This window comes from Xylocopa sonorina, chromosome 6 (genome assembly GCF_050948175.1).
Source record: "Xylocopa sonorina isolate GNS202 chromosome 6, iyXylSono1_principal, whole genome shotgun sequence".
NCBI classification, from domain to species: domain Eukaryota; kingdom Metazoa; phylum Arthropoda; class Insecta; order Hymenoptera; family Apidae; genus Xylocopa; species Xylocopa sonorina.
Genome location: NC_135198.1, coordinates 1575378 through 1596649, shown reverse-complemented (window position 1 = coordinate 1596649; position 21272 = coordinate 1575378). Strand labels below are relative to the sequence as shown.

The following is a 21272-nucleotide window of genomic DNA, read 5'->3' as shown; positions in this document are numbered from 1 at the left end:
TACTGTACTTTCTTCTACTATGAAAAATGTCACAAATGCTTAGTCTTCGACAGCTTAAGAAGGAATGTTAAAGAACATGTTTCGCGTAAAATAAACATAAAACTGATTAATTAGCGTAGCAGATCCATTTTATTTCGATAAAGAACAAAGGAAATTTCGAGAAAGTTGAACAGTTCAATTTTATTAATTCAGCAAATAGCAAAAGTATTAAAAGCTTAGTATGAACTCAAAATTGCGGCATTTTGCGATTGCCAAAATATTTATGGTGCAATTTGAATATAAAATTAGCATACATTATAAATTACTGATTCGTGTTCACAATGTCATCAATCTTCAGTATGCTGCGAACAGTTTCCGAAGCAAGAGTAATTGCGCTTATAGAGACTAAAAGTGGTTGAATCACATTTTCTTCTAAAATGTTTGTTATCGTACCCTTTCGCACATTAATTCCCGCAGTATGCTCGCCCTTAGCATGTCGATTTCTAAGCTCCGTTACAGTTGCAATAGGATTCAATCCTGCGTTCTCGGCTAATGTTGATGGAATTACCTACAATATTTAATAATATACCTTCAATATCAAATACAGACGGATTCTTTTAAATTTACATATATTTATTTAATGTGTATCAATGAACGTCATGCTCTATAGAATATATATAATTCGTTTCAAACAAACATATAATCATTATCATTTATTACCATATATGTACTAAAAATTGAGTTACCAACCTCAAATGCATTTGCAAAAGCTTTAATGCAATAAGCATCAACGCCACTTAAAGTTTGAGCATATGCTCCTAGTTTTAATGCAAGCTCTATTTCAGGCGCTCCTCCTCCAGCAATCAGGGCTTTTTGTTTCACTAAACAACGAATTACACATAGCGCATCGTGCAGTGAACGATCTGCTTCTTCCAAAACCAATTTGTTGCTACCACGTACAAGAATTGTTACTGTTGGTCCAGGATTTTGTATTTTAGTAATCTGCAATAAAAAAATAATCTTGAATATTTACGCGTGTGTATCATTTACGGCGAAAAAGTATAATTAATGCTAATTTCGTACTTTATTTTAAAATAGAAACTGATCTTTTCCAAAAAAAAATCGACATTTAATATGCTAATTGTTTATTAAACACGATAGCGATCATTATTATATCCATGATCACGTTGCCTGCTTTATCTTTACGATATTACTTTATATTAAGTTACTATTTTTTAATACTATTTTAATGTACTAGCCTTGACAAACTTAGAATTTCCAGTCTGCACTTCTTCGCACAATTCTGCGTTGACAAGGTTTTCTGGGACGAAATGATCCAGCGATGCAATTGGCCTGCAACCCAACGTTTTGCATACAAATGAAATGTCCTCGCGTTCGATATCTTTAATCACCATAACTTTAATTTTATCTAAAAAGTGTATAGCTAGATCGCTAACAGCGTCGCGGAGAATAGATTTTTGTACTAGAAGTACATTGCAGCCAGCTTTTTTAATTTGTTTCACGATATTTAATATGTAGGCCCTTTCTTCTTTTAGAACACGATCCATTGCAGCATAATCGGATACGATTACATTGTGATCCATCTGAAACAATAAAAATATTATTTAACTTGCATTTAAACATATGAAAACATTGTTGAACTTTTATAAGTATTTCTATCAAAGAATCCTTACATCCGTTTTAGGTGGAGAAATGCAGAACTGAATTAAACCTATTTTTGCTTTTTCAATACGCTTTGGTCCATTCACATTGCAGGATTTTTGAGTAAATATTAATCCTTCCACAAGTTCAGTATCTTCAACAGTGCCGCCTAACTTCTTGATTACTTTTATATTCTGGAAACATAACAATACTATATGAGTCGAAATCCCCTAATCTATATGTAATGCAATTTCTTAATTTTCTCACATTAAGGTCTACAGTATTTTCTTTTCCTTCCTCTGTAACTTTTAATACTGCATCTACAGCCAATGGTGCTAAAAGACTTGATTGTTGAAAAACAACCTAAAAGAAGTGACAGTTACCTACTGAAAAACATTGTTTGAAACAATATTTATAAAGTACATACCTTTGAATTAAGAGAGGTAGCTGCTGTCCTAATTAAGGATTGCTTGTCTCTCAAATCAACAGGAATGGACATGTCGGTCAATATCTGCACAGCTCTGACTGCAGCTTTTTGAAAGGCATCGCTGATCAAAGTAGGATGTATTCCTTTGTGTAGCAAACGTTCCGCAGCTTCCAAAAGAGAACCAGCCATCACAACGACGCTAGTTGTACCGTCACCAGCTTCAATATCTTGAGCTTTCGATAACTCCACTAACTGGAAGAAGTACATAAAAAGTATTAGAAATGACTGTACAAATCATTGATAATTAATGAAACTGAATTAATAAAAGAAAATACCATTTTCGCTGCAGGATGTATAACATTCATTTCTTTTAAAATGGTAGCACCGTCATTTGTAATTGTAACTTCTCCATTACCAGCTTGAATCTAAACGCGTAAAAGGAAATGTTACATATTATTACGTGTATTATTAATTACTTAATATTAAATGGAACAAATTTTTTTTTCATTTTTTAATACATGAACTCGAGTTTACCATTTTGTCCATTCCCCTAGGACCCAAACTTGTTCGAATTGCATCACTGACGGCTGGAATGACAATAAGTATTTTTTACATTGAAGTTCCACTTAAATGCTTAAACAATATTGTATACAATATTGTATACAATATTAATTTATACACTATATTATATTACATATTATATTACAATATTATATATATATTATATTACAATATATATATACATATATATAATAATCATAAATGAAACTTGAATAATGTCAATTACATGCTACGCATAAAAAGACATTTTAACACTAGGTTTACAAGACCCGCCATTTTGATGGATTTCAGACTTCATGAGCAAAATTACAAAAACAATTTATTTTCCCCTCAGCCCTGTAATTTTTAGAATTCTGTATGTGATGTATACGTATTATATTATGAAACTACTTTTCTGGTGACAAATGTAAAAGTAGCTGGAACCCAATATCTTTGTTGTATTATAAATCAGACAACTGCATTCACACCAGAGTAAAGCAAAAGTATCTTGGATTTTATAATAAGACCAAATATAATGTAAAAGTATAACACTTGTAAATACCTTGTATAAGCAATGCACAGGTGCGAGAATATAGCGAAAAAAATTCATGTTCCAATTAACTAAAGGACTTGTCGACAATTACAACAGAATAAAGTTAAAGATTCATCGATTAGCAGTTCGAACAGTAAAAGTATTTATACAAGTTTGTGTTTATTTATGCAATCCTAACAGATTTCATTAATTTAACCTATTTTTTAAGAACAAAATTTTCTGTAAATCTGGTCTTATAATTAATATGTTTGAAAACACTAAACACATAGATTTTACTAATCGTCAAATTTGTAATACTTACTAATACTTACTAGTTTTACCAACATCAACACTGGATAGCGATTTATACTTTAACCGATTTACACTTCAGCTTTGCAAGTTTACTGGCAGAGAAAACTTTTTACGAAAATCAAAGTACAAACGTATATGGTAGTAGAAAATAGTATTATTGAATTATGGTATGCTGAACATGAACATGAACGTGAACATGACTATATAAGGTAAGAGATTTGTCGATGGCTGAGTGATAAATAAGGGATAGAATATTACTACAGGTTCGTTTTGTCACCTTTGGCAGCGTTGATGTTGCTGCTCCGAATATCGGTGGGTTTACTTTTATCTTTATAAGCTTTTCCATGGGCACTTCGTCCATCGCCGCTTGCTGTAAGTGCCGTCATCCTGGGTAAGCTGGTCACGTTTTTCAAATCAGATTGATCGCGAAGTTTGTACGCGAGCTTATAAGGAACTTCGTTCCTCTGACGATTTCTGATGATTTCTCGCGACACTTTTCCTTCCAACTGGTTGAACACGCCTTAAGGAGAATGTAATTTTTCCTCGAGTACAAAAGACAAACGAAATCAGCACGCGCCTGAGAAACGACTGGAAGCCTTCGATTGTATAGCGAAGAAGAGGATGACGGTAAACGTAATGGAAGATACTTGTTGTTCAGCACCGCGTAGTGGCTCATCGAAGGAAGTAGTCAGGAATCTATAGAACGTTATATTATTTTCTATTAATCTACCTCACGCTACGTGTAGGTATGGAGGAGTATAGTCAGCGAAAAAAAAAGTGTAATCAAATTTGATGTGATCAACGATCGAAAGTTTCCAACCTAGATTTCCAACCTAGTTTATAAATTGATTCACGGCCGATGCTGAAACATGATTTCAATGTATACGTTATCAACGCCATTGTACGCCACGGTTTATTATTTATATGAATGTGTTACAATTAAGATGCGAGTTGATAGTCGTGGAGTAGCACGATTTTTAGAAAGGTTTTATCAAAACACCAATAACACTTTTAAGTGATTATTGGGGAAATTATTTGAAAAATGACGTAAGTGTGAAAATGCGTAACGAGAAACCCATTAGATTGTCACCTGTTCGTTGTCATTTTTGATAATCGACACGGGATGTGCCAACTCACCTACTATCAGCCTGGATATGAATTTTCCTATGTATGCGACATATACTTTTTAAGAAACTGTTTATAATCTGCGATGAAATAGATTTTTACGGTAACGTTGTAAAAAGAGAAGGATACTGGCAAGGTACGATGGCAAATGCAGCTATCGGAGCTAATTCGGAAAATACTTCCAAATTTTTGGAATCGCTGCAAGCAGACTTGAAGGTCCTTGCCTCCGAGACGAAGAAGAAATATCCGCAAATTAAGGAAGTATGTTGTTATCACTGATTTTAATAATTAATTCTATATTGTTACATAATAATGTTAAATGAAAAAAGTTAGGTTAGTTTACCAATTTCGGTTGTTTTCCCTTTTCTTGCTGTTATGAAATACTTCGAGGTATTTAAATAATATATCCTATTTTCTTCCAGTCATGCGAGGAAGGAATCGCAAAAATAAGAACGGCTTCAAATACTTCGGGTGCTCCAATTTATTATATCGTTAATCAAATCTTGTATCCTTTGGTTCAAGGTTGTGAAAGTAAAGATATCAAAATAATCAAGGTAATAATTAATAATAATCAAGGTAGTAAGAAATTCATTTAACTCATTCACTGCCAGGCAAATTTAGAGTATTTCGCCAAGATTTTATTTTCAGTTATTTTATTATTATTCGGTGTATCTCGGTTGGCAGTGGATGGGATAATTAACCGTTATATTTTATATTCTACAGGCACATTGTTTGTTTTCAGTTTTGTTTAAGTATGATGCAAAGATTAATTACACAGCAAGCTGTTGATCAGAAAGGTGCTCGTTATATTACGGACACATTATGGATGTTAATGGAATCAGGAACAGAGGAAGTTAAAGTATTGCAAACTGTAACTCTTTTACTCACCAGTAACACCATTGTTCATGGTGAAACACTTGCAAGGGTAATAATTCATTCATATTGTACATAAAGCGAAGAATTTGTCAATATTGTTGACAATTATTTATAAAAAGTAATGTGTAATTTTCAGAATTTGGTTCTTTGTTTTCGTTTACACTTCACAAAAGATTCTACGACTATTAACACAGCGGGCGCTACAGTAAGACAGTTAGTATCGTTAGTATTCGAGCGTGTTGTTGCAGAAGATGAACAAAGTCCTGATCATGAAGATCTAGATGAAATAAATTTGGAAGAATTGAAAATTCCCACTAATCAGGCACCTAAAGGTTTAGGACCATGTGCTGCTGATGCGTATTTAATGTTTCAAGTAAATTTATTTACTTACACGCATTAATCGCTATTGACACGTTTAATATAAAATTCAATAATCGAGTAAAAATTTTTTAGGATTTGGTACAATTAGTAAATGCGGATCAACCTTATTGGTTAATTGGAATTACAGAAATGACACGTACGTTTGGATTGGAGTTACTAGAATCTGTTCTGACAAATTTTTCATCTGTATTTTTTAAGGTATGTGTGCAGCAAAACAATAATTTACTTATGAATTGAATAGGTTGTTAAGAACAGATATTCAATGCTTATGTTTCTTTTAGCATCCAGAGTTTAGCTTCTTATTAAAGGAAAGGGTGTGTGCACTTGTAATCAAATTGTTTTCACCTAACATTAAATATCGCAATTCAGTACCAGCATCGCTTCAACAAGCTACACCTTTGGATAAACCTTACTTTCCTATCAGTATGAGACTTCTTCGAGCTGTTTCTATTTTAATACAAAAGTATCATTCACTTTTGGTATGCATATTAATTAAAATATTCTTAAATATTGTTGACAATAATCATTTTTTCAAACGCAAGTTGAATATTTGAACAGCATAGTTTAGTCGGAGCGTTTGTATTTTTTCAGGTAACAGAGTGTGAAATATTTTTATCTCTAATTGTTAAATTCTTGGATCCTGATAAACCAACATGGCAAAGAGCATTAGCTTTGGAGGTGTTACATAAAATGACAGTACAATCTGATCTTCTTACAAACTTTTGTGAATGTTATGATTTAAAACCTCATGCAACCAATATTTTTCAAGATATTGTGAATAGTTTAGGTGCTTATGTACATAGCCTTTTTGTTAACCCTCAAATGATGAATCAAACCAACATGGGTAAATTTTAATTTGCTATTACAGTAATAAGTAATTATTTAACAGCGTTAATGTTTATAATATCTTCAGCGACAGGTACAACGATCCCACAAAACACAACTTCTCCGTTATTTACGGGAATGCCTATAGGACCTGGTGTTTCACCTCAACCTGGCTTTTATTCGCGTGGTATTTGGTTACCCGTAGTTGCGACCTTCACAAGTGGTCAAGCTAAATCCACCTAGTAAATATTGCCTTTATTGCTTATAATGTGTTTTATAAGAAAATAATGTATACACACGTAAAACTTAATTTTTTATTTAACTTTTAGCCTGGATATGCTTGATAAAGTTGAACCGCCACAGATTCCTATTGGTTATGGTATAAGCATAGCTTATGCGTGTTTACTAGACATTATACGATCTATAGCTCTCGCAATTAATGGTTCCAGTGAAATTCTAAGTGGAAATCATCCTTATAAACCTAGCGAATTTGAACGAAAACTTCATACTCAACTCATCAATTCTAGTTGGTGTGGTTTATTAGCAGCGTTAAGCCCTCTTATAGATGCAAGGTAAGGGATCGATTAATATTATTGATAACTCTATTCTATTTTCAATTTATTCGCAATGCATGAAAATAATTTGTTTCTCAATTACAATGTTCAGTACCGACGAATCTGCGACTGAAAATGTATTAAAAGCAATACAAACATTTGCGTCGCTGTGTGGGCAACTGGAGTTGCAAACTCCTAGGGATGCGTTCATCACCGCGATATGTAAAGCGTCATTGCCTCCACATTATGCACTGACCGTGTTGTACAACGCTCCTCAGGGTATACCAACTGCAAGACAACAAGAATCTACTCAGTACAATGTGACTATTGGTGAACCAGATTATAGGCAACAAGTGGTAGCTGTTGGTACTCCGCTACCCACTGCATCTCTACCAGTTGGTGTGTAATTCGCTGTTAAACAAATTAGCCATATTTAATTTGTTAGAATCATAAATGCAGGATCGCTTTTGTATTTTACTGTCACAAAGACGGAGACAAATTTAATTCACCATTTTATAGCTTAAAATACCTATCAGTATCAAGTGTAAATAAGATTTCTTTACTGCGGACCAAATTGAAAAGATTAAATAAGCCATGTTTATCATATAATTAAATAACTGTATATTTTGCTGAATGCAATTTGATTAATTTCTATTTTGCCTGCACTATAGACCAACATGACTTTTTCTCATTTGCATTCTGTACTTTACAATATTTTATCGCTACAAATTTTCGTCATTGTCACTAATCATTTATCGTAAATAACTTTATTATTACTTGAATTGCTTATTTTATGTCTTGCTGTATTAAGAAAGTCAATTCAATTATTTGAAAAGAACAGATTCATTGAGTTCTTATATACTATTCTTCATACATGGTTATCCATTAAAATAAGTTTCAAAGAATAGCTTGCAATATGCTTGTTTGCAATACTTGTAATTAATTAAAGCAAATTAATTGTCGATATAGGTGCACATCAAGGTCCAGTAATGTTAACCGCAAAGAATTTACAGTGTATGCGTGCATTGTTGTCACTTGCACATTGTCACGGTAGCATACTCGGTGGCGCATGGCATTTAGTACTTACGACGTTACAACATCTTGTCTGGATACTGGGGTTGAAACCTTCTACAGGAGGATCATTGAAGGCTGGAAGAACAGCGGCCGATCCAAATGCAGTACTTACAAATGCAGTTATGGCAGATCTTCCTGTACTTAGTGCTATGCTTAGTAGGCTGTTTGAAAGTAGTCAATATTTGGATGATGTTGCTTTACATCATCTGATAGATGCACTTTGTAAACTGAGCCACGAAGCCATGGAATTGGCTTATTCCAATAGGGTAAGTGCTGAAATATTTTGCATTTCGCAATAATACAATTTTGCTTGTAAACAATACCTAATTTTCTCTATAGAAGAATTACAAACATTTCGAATATGTCTCTATTAGGAACCCTCTCTATTCGCCGTGGCCAAACTGTTAGAAACCGGTTTAGTAAACTTACCACGGGTAGAAGTTTTATGGAGGCCATTAACAAATCACTTGTTAGAAGTTTGCCAACATCCGCATATTCGTATGAGAGAATGGGGTGTCGAAGCTATCACGTACCTCGTTAAAATGGCTCTTCAGCATAAATATCCACAACCTTTGCGTGATAACCAGGTAGGTTTACTTAATGAATTTTAGTTTTTAATTAAAAATACATTACAATATCGAATAAGGTATTGGAAATATAATCTAATCTTTCCCCATTGTAGAAGTTGCAGACTTTACTTCTAGGACCATTGTCCGAATTATCATCGGTTCGTCATGGTGATGTTAGACAGCGACAATTGGAATGTGTTTTACATGTTTTACATGGTGCAGGAGAAACACTGTATCATGGCTGGCCTTTGGTACTTGGTATTATTGGGGCAGTATCTGATCATCATGGGTAAATATCATTATTACGTAGTAGTATCTGTATTTGGCGGAACATTATTTATTTCAGTCTTATAATAATTTTCGCTACAGGGAAGCCTTAGTTCGAATAGCATTTCAATGTTTACAATTGGTAGTAACTGATTTTCTACCAGTAATGCCTTGGCGGTGTCTTCCGCTTTGTGTCGATACAGCCGCAAAATTTGGTTTCCAGACACAAGAATTAAATATTTCATTGACCGCTGTCGGATTAATGGTAAGAACGAACAACGTACCAATAAACTGTGTCGAATTCATTTTCTTTTATCAATCTTGGTAATATTGTATGTACTCTTTATAACAATTATATAATATCCGGAGCGTAAAGCGTTTCACCTTTACTTTGGTTACCTTTCATTAAATCTTTTGATTATAAAAGATTTATAGAATTAATTTATTTATAGAAGAAATTAAGAGGGTGGATAAAAGTAGAATCAAAACAAACCAGGCAATTACGTGTTATTAAAATGTGTTATATCGTTTACGAAATACAATACATAAAAATAGTTTCATTGATGGATTAAGTAAATGTTATAGGTTTCATAAACTGCTAGTGGCTTTAATGTGATCATATTATTTTCTTTTTTTTTTTTCAGTGGAATATAAGTGATTATTTTTATCAAAATCAAGAAAAACTTTGTGTATCTCTAAAAGGAGATTCGTCATCTGTATTTCCGGATTTTCCTGGTACAACAAATATGCCACCGTTTGATAAACTATGGATGTGTCTATATGCAAGATTAGGTAAGATTGCTAAATATTATGTATGAACGATGGGACAGTTTTGGAAATCCATCGTACATTTAATTTCTAATTTTAAGGTGATCTATGTGTGGATTCACGACCTGCTGTTCGCAAATCAGCCAGTCAAACTCTATTTTCTACAATATCTGCACATGGTAGTTTGTTGCATCAACCAACGTGGCAAGCTGTGCTTTGGCAGGTTCTTTTTCCATTGTTGGATAAAGTAAGAAGTCTATCTAATTCTGCTAGTAGTGAGAAGGTTGATACCAGTGGAAACATACTTATCCATCATAGTAGAAATACAGCACAGAAACAATGGGCAGAAACACAGGTAATACTATATTAGTTGATTTGAATGGAGAAATTACGCGTTTTCTACAGGATATTACTATAACAGCTTATTACATACTTCAATAATAGTTATACTTTTGTTTTTCATAATTTCACTTATCGCAAGAAAAATGTTTACTTGTAAGAATATCGATCACAAGTGTCAGTTCCCGTATTTTGGCACTAGTTTTGAAGAGGCGGTAAAGTTACAATAATAGTTGAAGATATTTATGAAATATACGACAAAAGTGTTATTAAGGCAGAATATGTAAAACGTAATTTATAAAATTGTAAACCAGAGATTTCAGAAGTTACGTTGTAGAGGTTTCATACTGCACCATATTCCGAACAATCGATGATAACGTAAGACGAGATTTAGAAGCAACAATTGCCATAAATCACTACACGATTATTATAAATAAAACAGACTAACAGAAATTACTGACTAAACAATTCAGTTTACTAATAATTAAAATAAGAATAATATAATCCTATCTAATAAGAGAAAAGCACAAGTTTTTCGTTCATTCATATGTTCATTTAATATTAGTACATATAACGAATGAAATTTATTAAACAATCCTACAGGTACTGACATTGAGTGGTGTTGGAAGAGTATTTAATACGAAACGTCAACTATTGCAAATGTTGGGTGATTTTCCTAGAGCCTGGTCTCTTTTACTAGAATTTATAGAAAATTCTGCACTTAGTAAAAATAACGAGGTATGCGCGTATGTAATATTTGCGACTATAAAAGAACAAAGAATTATTTAAAGTATGGGGCAAACTGTTTAAATTTGATATGCAATGTACAAAATTATTTAAATTCAACAGGTATCATTGGCAGCTTTGAAATCATTCCAAGAAATTTTATATCTTCAAAAAGGAAGCGACAATAATGAAGTAATTCAACCAAATGATTCCGAAGCGTTATGGATCGTTGCATGGAAGGTTTGGTTGAACATTGGAATGGAAAGTACAACACCACCTCAGGAAGGGGAAACAGAACCTTATGTACCATCTCAAGCGTTTTTGACAGCATTAGTTCATATATTCCCAGCTGTTTTTCAACACATTAGAAACAAGTATATATATATTTGTGCTTGCCAATTGCTTTATATAATTAAATTTCCATTTAAAAAAAAACTAAAATTCATGTATACCTTTCTTTTTTCTTAGATTTACTGGCCCTGATTTGCAAAAACTTTGTCTCGTGTTGAAAAATGCAGTCGCAGTTCCAGTACACGGTGAATCAACACCGTATATTTTACCTACAATGCCGGACGTAGTTCTTACACATTTACAGGATGGCGTACTTCATTCGATGGAACTTTTACAAAAAGTATTTAATTTACTTATCATCAAAATCATTTTCTCTAAATTCAAAGTTAATTATGTATTTTTCTTTCAATAGGAAGCACTAAATGGACCTGATAATCTGCGAACAATGATCGTTTTAATATTTCTTCAGCTCTTAAGCTTCACAAAGTTAGCTTGCGAAGCTCCTACTTATGGTAAAATACCAACGAAACACATCTCCCAAGTAAGAGGTGTATCCGTGCGTATTTTCTATTTTTGATATTTTTATCGATTGTTATATTATTCTTAAATGATCATTATTTAGTTTATTTTGTTTATTTAGACTGATTGGGTGACCATGAATTACGTTCCTTTTGGAGAGAAAGCTTTATCAATGGTCGTGACATTGTATCAAAAGACAGCGCATGAAATGGCGGTTATAGATGGACAAGTTTTAAAGCATATTATAGAAGCGTTGCACGTGCCTTTATCCATGAAGTACGCTTGTCCATCACCAACCACTTGGAAATTAGCCGTTACTAGCTTACTTGCTGTTTTGCACACCGGTTTACCCTTAGCCAGAAAATATCCAGAACAATTTCAGAATATGTGGCCGGAACTCGCAAGTACCTTAGACGACTTTCTGTTTCCAAAAAGGTAATTAGAAACACAAATTGCTTCTCCTTACTTTTTATTTATTCGTTACAAGTGACAAGTAACTGATGAAATTTCAGCGTAAAGATAACTTGTTTTTCACTACAATAGTTTTTTTATTTCTTGCAGTGTACTAAATGTAGAGCGAGGCGTTGAAGAAATTCAAGCAGATGAAGCTGTAGATTGCCAAGTAATGGAGCTGTTACGAGACGAGGTTTTACCACATTCCCAACACGTACCCCACCAATTTATTTTACGAGTAGTTATGCTTTTAAATAAAGGTTCTATACATTCAGCAACTACAACAAATTTTGGTAATTTTGTTTTTTTTCCTCATCGATTGAAAGAAAAAATTTTAGTATAATATTGTTTTCTTCCGTTAATTGTAGAAAATAGTGGCGAAACCAAGTTAAGAGAAGAATTCGCCAAAACGTGTTTCGAAACGTTACTTCAATTTTCTCTGTTGGATGGATTGAATAATGATTCGGAACATAATGCAGCTAAGAATCCTGAAAATGACGAGGGAGGTGTTGCCGGACGACTAGCGGTCACTGCGCTTCTTCACAGGTTTCAAGAAGTTTTGCGACGCTATATTGAAAATGAGAGGCGAAGTGGGAAATGTCCACTACCTAGGTAATAGTTTTGTTTAAACTAAAGTTTTTAAATATTTAATAATATATACGATTATTTTATTTATATTTATATACGTATTGTAACGTTTAAATACGTTTTAAAAATATAATAATACATATTCCGTTGAAGATAATATGTAATATATTCATTTATTTTTAAGTACTTATTATATAAACTTTTTCTAGATACAGATTATCGGAAATCTCATTTGTTTTGAAAGCTGTCGCAACACTTGTGGTCTCTTTGAAGAAAGCACCGCCTAATAAAGGTAAATAATACGTGGTTTTTTTTATGCTGTGACGCATAAAAAATTTAATTTGATTAGTACATTATTATTTAATTAATTATGTTAACTATGGAAATAACGTATGCATAATTTCTTTTATTATGTATATAATTTAAAAATATTGGTTAATGGTTTTTAGTCGAAAGGTCAGTTTGGGAACAACTGATTGGGCTATATCCGTGTTTAGTAGAATGTACAATAGCTACGGCATCAGGCCAAGTGTCAAGATCTTTACGGGAGGCATTGCTGCAATACCATGATTTACTGAGACCGCCGCTTCATAGTTCTACAACATCAAATGGTGTTTGACCATTGCATTCTTTATTTCTAACTCGAAATAGTAACGTTTGCTACAGAACCAAGTAGTAAACATTTTATATAACTATGGCTACGTGTACAATAAATTCTGTCATGAAATTTTCACTTTCATGTACACGTTTAAGGTAAAGAATCTAAGGTGATATATCACTGAAAATGTTTAATTTATGTATGTACGTGCTAAACAGTTTATTCGAGGAATAAGTTTTTTATTAGCACGCAGCAAAAGGTAAAAATATTTGCCATCTTAATCTTATATATCATATAAATATTTTGTTTCTGTAAATTGAAAGATTTTTATAGTAATTAACAATTGTACAATGACTATACATTTTAGTTATTTATTTCACATTTTAAGGATCTCTTAAATATTTTCGTCTCTATAAAATGATTATAAAATTTCTTTTTTTTGTAGCTTTTTTTTGTAGTTTCTTATATAATTTACAATTGCAAAAAATTATATATATATATGTATATATATATATATATATATATATATATATATATATATATATAGCATCAAATTTATATATAGTAAAACCTGCATGTAATTTTTGATCGAATTAACGCGTTACTGTCTATAACAAGCAAGGTTAAATTCAAGGTATTTGAATGAAACAGCACATAAAAAGGTTGTAGTCTTAGGAAGTCGAAACAAGTATGCAAAAATGTTAAATATGTATTTGATAAGCGCAAATTTATTAATACAACTGCAAATTATATATACATGCCATGTCGCTGTACATAATAAATGTACAAGTTGGCTTTTTTAATGCATACTGTAAATACTGAATTGCGATTAGATAGATCATACAGTACGATTTTATAAATAATATAAAATTATTATTCGTTATTCTTACAATGATATAATACTGAAAAACTACAACATAATAATGTAAATATAGCCACAGAAAAAACTCAATAAAAGTCTGAAATACTTATTGCTATTTTTGTATAGAAATTGTGCCTCCATAGATTGATACGAATTTTTGATGTTTTACACAATACGTAGCATAAGTTTTTTATATTATATTTTTCTTAAGCAAATTTTTAAACAAATTGCAAATACTAAAGCTTATTTCTGATTAGTTTTTGTATTATTCAATTATAAGATTAAAATTATTTCTGTTTTATACGATTGATCTGTCTCTTCTCGTATTTTATTGTGTATAATTTGATGTAATACAAATGTATTTGAAGTATATTATAGTATTTGGTAAAGAATGGGGAAATCGTCGAAACATAGTAATATTTCAGTATACTGAATTTGTTATTTACTATCATACAAATATTTCATATAAATAACATATATATATATTTTATATATATATATATATTATTTATTTATTTATTTATTTATTCATTTATTTATTTATTCATTTATTTATTTATTTATTTATTTATATGAAATTTTCTAGTTGGAATCTGCGGATTAGATACGTGTACAATTAATACATTGAATTAATACTGACGGATAGTACTTGGTTCGATTTCATTAATGAAAAAACGCCATTGTTAGGATCGGTGAACGTTAAAAATAAGCGTCTTTAAACTGTAGATGTCGCATCTGTAACCGGAAAACTTCTGGAATTAATGAGAATTTGCCAAAAGTCTGTTGAAAAATAGCAATATTATGGTATTATTTCCGATTAGGACATAAATAAATTGATAAATTTTGTCGATGCTCAAATGGAACGATATACGTTGGGAAAAAAGTATTGGATTTGATTCGTCATGTATTTTCGAGTGACGCCGTGGCCATGATTGTTTAGTTTCGGGGGGATGAAAAGTGAACGCGAGCGAGAGATTTGAATGAAACGCGTGTGAGAGCAACGTACCGACTTATTTCTGTATTTAACACGTGCGCCTGTTAATTGAGAGATATGGTAAGAGTTATCACAAGTTAAAACTTGAGTAATGCCTTTATATGTGCCGAATAGTTTTCGCGGGAATTTTCGGGCACTACGATTGTTGGTAGCCGCCGCTATCGCGGCGCAACATTGCACTTTCAAACTTTCGATCGATTTGTACTCAACATATAGAACCGTCAAGCAAAATGAGCATCGCGTACGGTTTATCCTTTAACACGTTCTTCTGTTTGACTTTTCGGTCGTTACTCGATTCCGTACAAGAATTACTCACCATTTCTGTGGAAAATATTAGAAAATCTAACAGAGCATCAGGCTGCATATAAATCGATATATACTTCTGAGTGTACATATATGCGTTCCGTACATGTTCTCTTGTATGTGTGTTGTAACATTGGTGTGTAACACTTGAGTGGGGGTATATATATATATATATGTCCGACTGCCTCTGTGTGTGTGTGCGCGCGCGCGTGTGTGTAGATATATAGATATGTATACATTTTATACATCACTACAAGGAACCGCGGATAAGGAACGCCCCTTTTTACGATACGATCGAATTTCTTTCCCGCGCAATTTGTAAAATATGATAAAATATCAATAATCAACAGTTTTGAATTATTTATACTTCCATATTAATGTATGAATTAATTTCTTTCCATTTCGCGATCAGTGTTCTTAATAATAATATCCATCCTTTAAGAAATTTTTTCATTTATCGCAACGCACAATGTTTTTCAAATAATTAGTTTAATATTTAGTAAAAAATAAATTATTCACATTAAACATTAAAGACAGAGTACGTGTAAGGCATGTATTAAACAATTTTATGATATTTCAAATATCATTTACTATGATATTTCAGAAATAAAATTCATATGCTTTTTTTAACTAGCTTTTAAGGAAATACGCTTTTAAAAAAATGTTATCAAAACATAAAGCTGTGCATTTTTTTTCTATGTCTAAACATATTTGCTAAAGATAGAATATTACTGAATCAGTTATCAGTTAGTAGCAGAGGAATATTTTTAGTCGGAGCTTAGTCGGAGTGTCTCTGTGGAAAATATATTTAGAAAAAGAGCATATAGGAGTATATAATTATTATAATATATTAAAAAATATGTCTAGGTCAAAGCCGGTTTCCGTTTATATTAATTAATTTATGTATTTATATTTATTGATGTCATTCGTTTTGTTTTGCTAAAAAAAGGGAATACACCATTTAATGATTTTCTAAAATACTTTTTCTTAATTTTAACAGTATAATAATATTGTTTGCAATTCCATATTGTTCTAGGCCATTTAAATTGATCTCTGAAATGTGGTTACGAAGTGAACATGTTAGTAGAAGACTACGCGGTCGTTTAAATATAAGTTGCACATCCAGAACCAAAATATCCAATCATCAGGTGCAAGTCAGCAGCTTACGGAAACTTCCATCTATTACAAATAATAGTAGCCATCTAATCAATACATCGAACAAATGTGGCAGGCTAACACGATGGAAACTTAGATGTACACGTTTTTTGAAAGAGGTACTTGTTCAACAAGTTCCTTATTGATGTCCTGATCTTAATTTTTTAGTCGTATTTATACTTTTTCAAGTTGTCATCCAAGACACTGCTATTCAATTACGATATTTTGAATTACATAATTGTCATTAGCTTACTGTAAATGATCTTTGCAGGTCATTTATTAAAAACAATCTTCACTATTCCTTAAAAAGAAATGCTTTCTAACTAATCAGTGGTTAATGAGCGACTGACTAACTCTCAAGGATGCTATGCACTTAGATTTCTTAGAACCTACAGTCGAAGCCATTTGGTTAATATAAGGACTCAAATAGAGTTTTGTTAAAAGAAAATTATTATCTTCGTAGGCTTGTAAAGGAAATGTTTTACGTTTTGCGAAATCTACACCTAGTAGACGAGAGAGAGGGCCTCGTAGAAGAAAATGCATAAAACGATCAATGGTTACTTCAACTCCATTACACCGAACTTCTGCAAAAGATGCAACTATTGTAAGTTATTATAATCCATTTTATTTTTAAACAACTGAAAATAACTAATTTAAATTTTTCAGCTGGCGAAATGTGCAACAGTATCAAAAGTTTCTGAGGAATCTAAAGAAAATTGGAATACAACTACTTTGCCTCTGTACTCGTCTATATTAAATAACAACTCATGCTCCAGCACATCCATAGTAAATGACTTAAAATCTTCTATTTCAAGTGTAACATCACTATCAAATCTAATGCCTCCAGCATCCGCAGAATCAAATTCAGACCTTTCACACGTACTGAACCATGAAGAAAATAAAAATATTGGTACACATATTTACAGAAATTGCATACTAATTTATATATTATATTTACCTCTTCAATAATATGTATGACAAGTAAGTTTCACTTGTTGCAGATACTATCTCGCTATATTATTCCGCTTCTTGTACCCAAACAGAGACATCGGGAGAATGTTATAGTTTAATACATTCCGCATCCATGTACGGGACTCGTTCTTATTCATCAGAAAAGTATTTTCCAAACGGAAAATACGTACTTTGCAACAATAATGCGAACAACAGTAATTTGTCGAAAAGCCATTCTGTCGATGGTCATTCGTCAAAATATGAGACAAGCTTTGTTAGTACAAAGTACAGTTCATCGACCATGTACAGCTTAAGCCACCATCATTCGCCGGACACAAATGGGAATGTTACTGAAAAATACGATTCAGACGATATCGAGGGCGATTATCATGATGTCGAATACATGGAGGTTGGAAGCGAGGAAATAGTAGAAAGTTGTGATATGGAAAATATGGTTGCACATGTTCAAGAAGATTGGGAACCATTTGACCCTTATGTCTTCATTAAACACTTACCACCTTTAACTCCAGCAATGAGAGCCAGATGTCCTGCTCTTCCCCTTAAAACACGTAGTAGTCCAGAATTTAGTCTTGTGTTAGATTTGGTACGTATATCGTAAACCGTATCCTGTATTAAAATCATGAATAACAAAAAATTACGCGAAATTGAAATAAAGCTTTAATAAAATCTAAAAACATTACAGAGTGAACGAACGGATATAAAAAGAATTTTTTTTTTTCATACAGGATGAAACATTAGTTCACTGTAGTTTACAAGAACTTTCGGATGCAGCATTCCGTTTTCCAGTCGTCTTTCAAGATGTAACATACACAGTGTTCGTCAGAACGCGACCGTATTTTCGTGAATTTTTAGAACATGTCTCATCATTATACGAAGTAATCCTTTTTACCGCGAGTAAACGTGTTTACGCAAATAAATTAATGAATCTATTAGATCCCACACGAAAATTGATCAAGTATCGTCTGTTCAGAGAACACTGTGTTTGCGTAAATGGAAATTATATCAAGGATCTTTCTATATTGGGTAGAGATTTATCTAAAACTGTTATTATTGATAATAGTCCACAAGCATTTGGATACCAAGTAAGCGGCTGTTTAGAACATTGAAAACATTTAAAACAAAAAATCCTTATAACTTACATATTTATTTTAACAAAATATTTATTTTACAGTTAGAGAATGGTATTCCTATAGAAAGTTGGTTTGCTGATCGTTCAGATAATGAATTAATGAAATTGTTACCTTTCTTAGAAAATTTAGTAAATTTGGTGAGTACTCGATGACACTGCCGGTAAGTGATATGAATACAATGAATAATGGAATAAACTTTAATTAACATTGCAGGGTGGAGATGTTAGACCACGCATTAGAGAACAATTTCGACTTTTCAGTTTTTTACCACCAGATTAATTTAATTAGCATACGCGAAATTAATGTTTTAAGAAGTACTAATTTGTATAGGTATGTGCGTGTACATATATCTTACAGATATTCATTAGATGAATGTAAGATATTAGTACATAGCAGCGTGTAAAAACACACGTCAAATGAATATCACGTAATATGCAATGATTTTTACTTAATTAACAAGTACTTTTGGTGGATGAATTGTATAAATAATTGAAAACCAAATTGCAGTTGCTTTGGCAACTAAGATTGAAATCATTATGCTGTGCTATAATTTACGCAAAATTCCTGGTGAAGTTAATTTATATTTTACAAAACTTTTGTACGTGTTTATATTAAATTTAAATTAATCTTGTTACAAGGTTAGTATCGAAAATACATTTAAATAAAATGTCTCAACATTGTATTGTTAAGAAATATCATGAAACTGTAGTTATTAGAATCTATATTTATCGAACTTTGGGCAGGTACCAATCAATTGAAATAATAAGTAATGTAACTTTATGAATCACATAGAGACCAATCAAGATTTGATACTAATGACTGCTAGGGCTCACATGTTATACAAATGAATAACAATATTTTAGTTCGAAATGTTCAAAAAGAAAGTTACGTGTTTGTTACTAAATTTGCTCTAGCAGGTATCTATAGCAGATTATAGATATCTCTCAATTTACATATACTTCATGTTATTAATTACACAGAAAATTAATGCAAAATGATAAACATGTATGTATTATTTTGCATTAACTATATATGTATTAAATTGAGAGATGTTACAAAAATCAAATATATAAGTATTTGAAATTTCGTTTAAGAGATTGTCCAATTTGTACTTTTTTTCAATAATGCAATTTCATTATAAAATTAATCACATTCAATAGCATGCAAAAATATGCAAAGCATTTAATACATTTATCCGATCATAAAGTAAGTTAAGCAGGACTCTAACATCCATGGGATGAAATTATTGCAATAATTCATTCGATTATTTGCTCCAAAAAATAGTGAGTTTACTGAATAGGAACAATATACTACTAGAGTTAACATAAATGACATTGAATAAAATACAAACTTCCATTTACAAGCTTCCGTTTTTATCGGTTTTTACTCTTCTGTACATAATACATACATAGCGCGAAAATAAGTATTTAACAAAGAAAGAGAAGAAAAAAAAGCAAAATAGAAATGTACAGGGTGTTACAAAAAAAAAAAAAAAACATTCAATATTTATATGGTATACAGAACATACTATATTGAGTAAAAGGACCATAGTAAACATGGATCGAAAGATCAAAAGATATAAAGAAAAGATTTTTACATATAAACATTTTTTTTGCTAGCATCATGATTAACTTTCTTGCTTTAATCGCATGCGACATTTGCTTCAGTGTTTATAAACCGCCGCGTTTCTAGCATCATGATTAACTTTCTTGCTTTAATCGCATGCGACATTTGCTTCAGTGTTTATAAACCGCCGCGTTTTGAATGTCCTCGTTCAAGAATTCCGTTCCGGAATCGGTTACTTATGTATCAGCGATTGTGGATGTCATTAATATTACACAGTTACAAAGTATCGTGGTAAAAATGTCAGCGCATTTGTTCTATTAAAGGAATGACATATGTACATTTTATGTATGGTCGTACCCATATAAGTGCTTCAGCCGCGCAACGTCTTTTCGTGGAAAAGTTTCCTAATCGAACAGTTTCATCTCGGAAGTAACTAAGTTAATCATAATGTAGTTAGCAAACAAAAATGTTTCCACTTCACAAACGGTTCACCTTCCGACCTATGTTTACTAACGTTTTTTACTTGGTGTGTTCTGTATACCACGCAAATATTAAATGGTTCTTTTTGAACATTCTATATATTGAACTTGTACCTTCAGTACAAAAATACTTCTTACATTAATTGCAATTATAATTGACTGTATTAGAATTATTAGATTTTTGTTAAACGTTTCCGCACAAGTAATTCAACAGTTATAGTTAAAACTAACATGAAAAATTGAAACTTATAGCAAACAATTATCGTTCGCATTAGTAACATCATAAATAATTATTGTTAAACCTTCAATATTTTTTACATATATATAAATTATGTACTTTTTGCCTCGCGAAGAGATACAAAATGTCTTCTATTCAAACTTAGTTGTAGAAAAAACATGATCTCAA

General features: G+C 31.8%; 3 protein-coding genes across 5 annotated transcripts; 2 read left to right on the top strand and 1 right to left on the bottom strand.

Annotated features, from left to right (window-relative positions):
- Window positions 1-110: 110 nt before the first annotated feature.
- Window positions 111-3987, bottom strand: Cct4 (chaperonin containing TCP1 subunit 4). The gene is made up of 9 exons (XM_076897349.1): window positions 3730-3987; window positions 2603-2655; window positions 2404-2493; window positions 2069-2320; window positions 1909-2004; window positions 1674-1835; window positions 1239-1583; window positions 730-981; window positions 111-547 (listed from the first exon to the last, which is right to left on the bottom strand). Exons 1-9 carry the CDS (start codon window positions 3836-3838, stop codon window positions 302-304), a joined length of 1605 nt encoding a protein of 534 aa, XP_076753464.1. The 5' UTR covers window positions 3839-3987; the 3' UTR covers window positions 111-301.
- A 327-nt stretch (window positions 3988-4314) lies between these two features.
- Mon2 (Mon2 homolog, regulator of endosome-to-Golgi trafficking) lies at window positions 4315-13886 on the top strand. Of its 3 annotated transcripts, none has more exons than XM_076897412.1 (25): window positions 4315-4838; window positions 5000-5131; window positions 5320-5502; window positions 5590-5826; window positions 5907-6032; window positions 6116-6313; window positions 6426-6678; window positions 6754-6901; window positions 6989-7231; window positions 7326-7612; window positions 8183-8553; window positions 8662-8874; window positions 8970-9145; window positions 9226-9388; window positions 9768-9915; window positions 9993-10246; window positions 10834-10968; window positions 11080-11330; window positions 11425-11587; window positions 11660-11803; window positions 11888-12201; window positions 12328-12512; window positions 12588-12831; window positions 13017-13099; window positions 13257-13886. In XM_076897412.1, the coding sequence occupies exons 1-25, from the start codon at window positions 4623-4625 to the stop codon at window positions 13424-13426; spliced, it is 5037 nt and encodes a 1678-aa protein (XP_076753527.1). In that variant the 5' UTR covers window positions 4315-4622; the 3' UTR covers window positions 13427-13886. The 3 variants fall into 3 exon arrangements, with proteins under 3 accessions (XP_076753527.1, XP_076753528.1, XP_076753526.1); XM_076897413.1 differs by having other exon boundaries at window positions 6748-6901; window positions 13023-13099; XM_076897411.1 differs by having other exon boundaries at window positions 6748-6901.
- Window positions 13887-14838: 952 nt separating this feature from the next.
- Window positions 14839-20281, top strand: LOC143424374 (uncharacterized). Its single transcript, XM_076896394.1, has 8 exons — window positions 14839-15321; window positions 16601-16838; window positions 17183-17323; window positions 17386-17629; window positions 17721-18274; window positions 18417-18773; window positions 18863-18958; window positions 19035-20281. The coding sequence occupies exons 2-8, from the start codon at window positions 16623-16625 to the stop codon at window positions 19098-19100; spliced, it is 1674 nt and encodes a 557-aa protein (XP_076752509.1). The 5' UTR covers window positions 14839-15321; window positions 16601-16622; the 3' UTR covers window positions 19101-20281.
- Window positions 20282-21272: the final 991 nt, after the last annotated feature.